This window comes from Botrytis sinoallii, assembly GCF_014898435.1.
Source record: "Botrytis sinoallii strain Bc 23 chromosome Unknown BSIN_018, whole genome shotgun sequence".
Taxonomy (NCBI): Eukaryota; Fungi; Ascomycota; class Leotiomycetes; order Helotiales; family Sclerotiniaceae; genus Botrytis; species Botrytis sinoallii.
The window spans coordinates 844,700-851,087 of NW_024066045.1; the positions used below are offsets into that span (position 1 = coordinate 844,700).

General features: G+C 42.9%; 2 protein-coding genes across 2 annotated transcripts; both read left to right on the forward strand.

Annotated features, from left to right (window-relative positions):
• EAF02_009164 (uncharacterized protein) lies at positions 1–1,446 on the forward strand (the record flags this gene model as incomplete). The annotated part of the gene is made up of 1 exon (XM_038905212.1): positions 1–1,446. One exon carries the CDS (start codon positions 1–3, stop codon positions 1,444–1,446), a length of 1,446 nt encoding a protein of 481 aa, XP_038755109.1.
• Positions 1,447–2,407: 961 nt separating this feature from the next.
• EAF02_009165 (uncharacterized protein) lies at positions 2,408–3,521 on the forward strand (the record flags this gene model as incomplete). The annotated part of the gene is made up of 3 exons (XM_038905213.1): positions 2,408–2,459; positions 2,538–3,068; positions 3,151–3,521. The coding sequence occupies 3 exons, from the start codon at positions 2,408–2,410 to the stop codon at positions 3,519–3,521; spliced, it is 954 nt and encodes a 317-aa protein (XP_038755110.1).
• Between the last annotated feature and the right edge of the window lie 2,867 nt (positions 3,522–6,388).

Genomic DNA, 6,388 nt, shown 5'->3' on the forward strand with positions numbered 1-6,388 from the left:
ATGTACGGCACCCTCTCTTTTGGCAACGGAAGCAAGAGTAAGAGATCCTCGGCCGAGTTCCATACATTCTCAGCGTTCCACAGGAGACGGCTGAGACAGCCAGCGTGTGACGAATGCAGAACAGCTCGTGTCAAGTGTCGATGGGAACCCGACAGGGAGAACTTGAAGTGTGCCCGTTGCCAAGGTAGCAGTAGGGCGTGCACATACAACTCGGCGAGCTGCCGGTCCCGAAACTCACATTCTGGGAAACCGACAGAACCTAGGGAAAGAACGCGCACCGCCAGCGTCACAGTTGAAGGTAACGAAGATGAGAACAGGAGCGGGAATGGGAACGGGAAGGGCAGCTCGTTGGTGCCGTCAATCCCGGAGTCAGCATCGAGTCCGAGTCCGAGCCCGAGTCCGCCTTCGATCCCGCAAGGCCCGCCAGTACCACAAGACACGCATACGAGGTGGTGGGAGTCTCAATTTGAGCCCTTGGATCTGTTTTTCGACCCAGACCCAGCCACAGACAAAGCCATCGACGGATCTCCAAATCTTGTGCCTCCAAATCGAGTTGATGTGGATGTTTCGTCAGCTTCTATGAACGACAACGACGGAGTACTGCACCTCCCCGACCTAGAGTTGGCTTCGAAGAGTGTTGAACACAATGCTCCTCACTGCTACGACTTCTCAGCTCCCGGCAACGAATTGCGGCCAAACTTCTCTTTACCAACGCCGTCCCTGTCATCGACGCGCACGCCCTCGCCCACGCCCAGCTTAGTTTGGAGCACGATGATTCGGCATGCTGAACACCAAAAACGTCCAAGTCTGTCTTCAGACGTGCAAATCGATCCTCCCGCAACTCCGCAGCCCAAGCATCACACTCAGGATGGCACCACTCAACCTTTATTAAGGGCTGGGTTTTCCGACCTTATAGACGTAATGAGATTCGCGAAAAACCCGTCTTCACCCGCATCAGCGACATTGACTCCGAGCGCCTGCACATGTCTCCAGGACTTGACTGCAACCTTGTTCAGTCTTCGAAGGCGGCCAGAAAAAGCGCAGGTCGACCAGTTCCTGCTCCTCTTCACGCAGGCCATGTGCAAATGGGAGGCAGTAGAGACGTGCACGTCGGCACGTCATATCTCTCAGAGCCTTGCGCTTCTCATGCTGATGAATATTCAAGAGTTGGTTGCACTGCTTCTCGACGCTTCCTCATCGGTCAACGCCGCGGATAGTCCATCCGGAGGGCGGGACTCCATCCTAGCGATCAACATAGGGACGTTCACTGTGGAGGATGGGGCAGATCAGAGAATCATTGCCCAGATGCTTTTGGCAGTGAGGATGAAGGAGCTATACTCGTTCATCACGAGGATGAGCGCTCAGATGAAGCTTGCGGGCTTCGATGATATTTGTATGGACTACCACCACCAGACAGAGATCGTGAGGAGAGCGGTTACCTCATAGAATATCCTGTTTCCTGCTTTTTGACTCATCAGTGGGCGTTGGGGTTGGGGTTGGGGTTGGGGCTGGGATTCCTAAATTAGGAACACGCTGTTTATGTCAAGGTGCCAATATCCATGTTTTCAATAGATCCATTGCACGTGATATAGAACTATCTATTCGAATAGAGTAGAATAGAATAGAAAAAAATAATTCGTATCAGCATATTGCTTAACTACATATATGTGATTTCCAATACGCACTCTTAAGTAGTATCCCCCACGGCTCTCCTAGAGCTACCTTCTGCATATCTTCTGTACGCAGCTATAGTTGTATATGACTTTCGGGATCTCCCTCCTTTTCTACCCAATGGCAAGTTATTGGATGTGGGTATTAATGTCACATGATCTCAAAAACATGCACTTCCACTGCGCCATCCGGGCTCATAACCTATTGCAATAGTAAACGATAATTGTCATCAAAATACTGCTTAATAACATATATATCTGATCTCCGACAAAAACTATCCTATTTGGGGCCAGATCCGTCCTAGGTATGCGCCTCAATCCCAGGCGACAGTAAGTTTCGAGTTGAGCAATCAGCCTCATAAGTATCCCTCTCGCCATGGCAGAATTGGGCATGGGTGTATTCTCTGTACAGAAAGGGGGTGCTCGGCGATTTCCAGATCTAGCAAGGGCGAGACGGGTTACCCCATAGAGTCTTGGCGAGACGGATTACCTTATGGAGTCTAGCCTGATCGGGTATGCAAGGTAATCATTTACTTCTTTATACCTCCGATATCCCCGATAATTCCGCGCCATATATATTAGCTCACGAAATGTGCGGGTAAGACGAAGAAGAAGCATTTCATTCCTCAGTTGCCATCACCTCGGACGCCGACACCTCCTTAGATCGAGACCAAACTCTATTCATTTCTCCACCCAATACACTTCCTTCCCTTCACTTCTTTCTTCGTATTGTTGTCATGGCAGCACCTAAGCCCGTTTACTGCCTGCCTGACGATGCAGTCTGGTTTAGTAAGTACCACTAAGCTAGTGCTACCTTTTTAAGGTACCTACCTACTATCGACTAGTTTGTGTCTAATGCATACCCAGTCACCGGCTGCTCATCTGGAATGGGCCTGGCTCTGGCACAGATCGTTGCTGCTACAAAGAGCCAGCGTGTAGTCGCCACGGCACGCAACGTATCTAAGTTTGCCGGCAAATTGCCGGAAGACAGCTCACGTGTCCATTTGACGGCTCTGGATGTCAACAGCGCTGAGTCTATTCAGGCCGCATTTGACTCCGCGATCGCCAAGTTTGGCCGCATCGACGTCGTTGTTAACAACGCAGGCTATGGTCTGATGGGTGATACAGAGTCCTTCGTGACAAACGCTGAGGAAATGGATAAAGCTCGCAAGATCGTCGAGACGAACTTTTGGGGCACCGCTCAGGTGTCCGCGCACGCTGTGCGCGTCTTCCGTGACGAGAACCCTAAGAGCGGCCAGATTGGCGGTGTGGTACTGAACGTCACATCTATTGGTGGTTTCGCTGGATTCCCCGGCAGTGGTTTCTACCACGCCTCCAAGTTCGCTGTTGAGGGCTACACTGAGGCTTTGAGCAAGGAAATGCGACCTGAATGGAATAGTGAGTTCCCTATCTCTGCTCACCACTGAGCAGCACCAATCTCTTCGTCACACACGAGGCTGACAATAGATATCTCCAAAAGTCCACTTCTGCATCATTGAGCCCGGTGGAACAAAGTCCAACTTCGCAGGCGACAGCATGGCGTGGTTCTCTCCCCACCCCGCCTACACAGCACCAGACACACCTACCAGGCTGCTGGAAGGCTACGTGAAGAGTCCGGACATGCAGGCGACCTGGTCACCGGCTGAGCATGTCGGCGCTGCCATGTACGAAATTGTTGCCCGGAAGCAGGCCATTCCCCTCCGATTTCCCCTTGGCGCACCAGCTTGGACCGTCATCCAGGCCGAGTGTGATGAGGTGAATAAAGCGCTGCTAGAGATCAAGGACCTGAGTTTCTCAGTTGACGATGGCTTGGTCAACAAGAGTGGCGCCTTCCTGAAGAAAACTTTCTAAGGAAAAGCGAAATGTCAAGCACGTGCTGGCCAGTGCTTACACATATGAGAGGCTTAGATAGATTAGATTTAGGTGTTAAAATTGCCATAGTACTCTCCACACTATCCAGTACATATGCTCTTTGTCTGCGAGGAAAATATTTGCCACATGGGACAAGTCTAAATTGTGAAGTCTGCTGGCTCGGTATTCATGTCTACCTGAAAAGAGAGGTCCTTGTAATCACCAAGCCATTCGTGCTACGCCTATCATGTCATAATTTATAGGACTGTGGGACAAGCTGCAAGATCTAGTGATTCTGTGACACGCAAGAGTCAAGCCGTGATCGAAAAGTTGATGACCTATGTGCAAATATTCCTTTTCCTGTGATGTTTAATACGGATTATTGATTAGGTACGAATAGAAGATCTTAAAAGTTGTTTAGAAGTATGTACCGTATTCTTTTGGAAAAATTTCACAGCGCTAGCAGGGATTAACAATTTACGCTCACTCGTGGGTTAGGGTTCTGGCAAGCACAGGAGGCGATTGATTTGTTCATTCTGTAGATTATTCATCAAATGCCTTGAATTTCCGTTGAATCCTTCTAGTTTTCACCATAATTTTGAAATATTCTACTATCTTTAGAGGGATGCTAATTGCTTTAAAAGTAATGATTTTTGTTCGCTATATGAATTTTCCAAAGTATTGTTTTATTATAAAATAATATAATAATATATCTTTTTGAATATATAGAATAAAGTCCTATACTAGTATCGAATCACATGACCAATCACGTGATCGTCGCTTATAAGCTTCCGAAAGCAACCATACGAAAACGACCGTATTTAGCTTCCGAAAACGACCATTATTAGCTTCCGAAAACGACTACTAATAAAGAATAAGAAAAGGAGCTCTATTTCGAAGGAATGGCCGGATTAGGAAGAGATCTACGAGAGATAAACGAAAGCGGAAAGCTAGATTAGAATGGAAAAGGTATATAATATGAGCTTTTTCCCTCTTAATATAGGATAAGAAATTCAATAATCATATACTGTTTCATGAAAATCACGTGTTTCATAGCTATTTAGTTGTTAATACGAGCCAGCTTCCCATAATAGACTAATATTAGTCTATTCCCTCTTATATACTATATATTCATATACTAGCTCATGACCTACGATAAAAAGAATACGATATGCTTATAAGAGTTTAAAAATTCAATGTTCTGAGATTGGAGCAAAAGCTATAGATGATATAAAAGTATAAGATGAGATTGATATAGTAATAGTTTATTTGAGTTTCTAGTAAAACTATTAAATACATAAGAAGAACGACGAACTCCTTTCTATAATCTTCAATTTATATCTCGAATTCTCATCTTAATACTTTACTAAGTATCGTATCTTTAACTTTAAAAGAATACTAAGTAGAACTCTTGATAACGTAATTTATCAGCATATGGGCCATATCAGCATGTGGGCCACTTGAAAACACACCAAAATCAACCCTTTTTCAATATTCTTATTTTAATAGTTAATCATTATTTTGAAGAAAAAAAAGAATAAAAGATAATAACGGAAAACAAGCTTTTTATGAATTTAATATTTATATAAAAATTCCTATTATCTTATAAAGAAAATAGGCGGCTCAAGAACGACTACTGAAACAGCTAATGCACACACCAGCCAAGTTCGCTGAATTTATTGCTATAACAGACTTCTACAGGAGCATATGCCCTAGAACGCTATCAGAAGAATAGAAGGAGAGAAGGAAAGGGATCGATTGATCCAGGCGAACATAAGCAGGGAATAAGAGGGAATAGATCTAGAAAAGCTATATGGAAGAAAATTGAAGCATACGGTATACCATATTGTAATAGAATGTATACAAAAGCTACCCTTACAGGATAAAGTAGTTTTCAAACAAATATTATATAGGAAATCGGAAAGCGCGTATGGAGGCGTTCAGAGGATTGGAGACAAAGGTGCAAGTGCACTAGTTATCGCTTGGGAGGCTACTGAGGGTATTGAGACCCTATCCCTAGGAAAAGGGGATCATATAAATTAGAAGATCATCCCGCAGTTAGCCCAACCGTAATGCCCCCTGGGAGGCTCGCCTATACGGCCCGGTTGAAAATTACTAATAATAATAATAATAATTAACGTAGTTTAACAGTGGGTCGGCTATATCAGTGGGTTGGTCATTTTTACCTCGAATTATTATTCTATATTCAATATGCGTTTTCTTTATAATTAATTATGGAAATTCATTCCAAAGAAGTATGTATAATCTTAGCTATTCAAGCTATTGAATTAGACAAAAAATTAATAATTCGAAAGGTAGTTCAGCTTTATTGTATACTTCGATCTATATTGGATAATAGAATTCGAGGTAAATCTAATATAACTGAGAGTTGATTAAAAAGTTATAATTTGATTGAATTAAAAAGGAAGTATTTATTCAATATATACTTAATATGAATAAAAGAGGATTTTTATTTAAATTTAAAATGGTAGAAGATATAGCGAATTATATTTTCAAATTGAGAAATACAAAGTATATTGGGAATCTCTAGATATATCGATTTGTAAAGTGTCGAATTGAATTAAAGATATATTTTAGTTATATTTATGATTTTTAAAGAGTTTTCTATAAAGATTCTAAGTTTATTGAAAGTGGTTTTGATTAATTATGAATATGTGAGTGAAATACAGTATTTTGGATAGCGATTTCTATAATTTCAATAAAATGGGCTTTATGATGGGTATAATATGCCCCGGAATAGTAATAATTAGTATTGAACGAAATAGCAGAAGCAAGATAATATAATTAGGTAATAAAGAATGAGTTATAGTAATTATATATGGTAATAAGGAGAATGAAATTATATT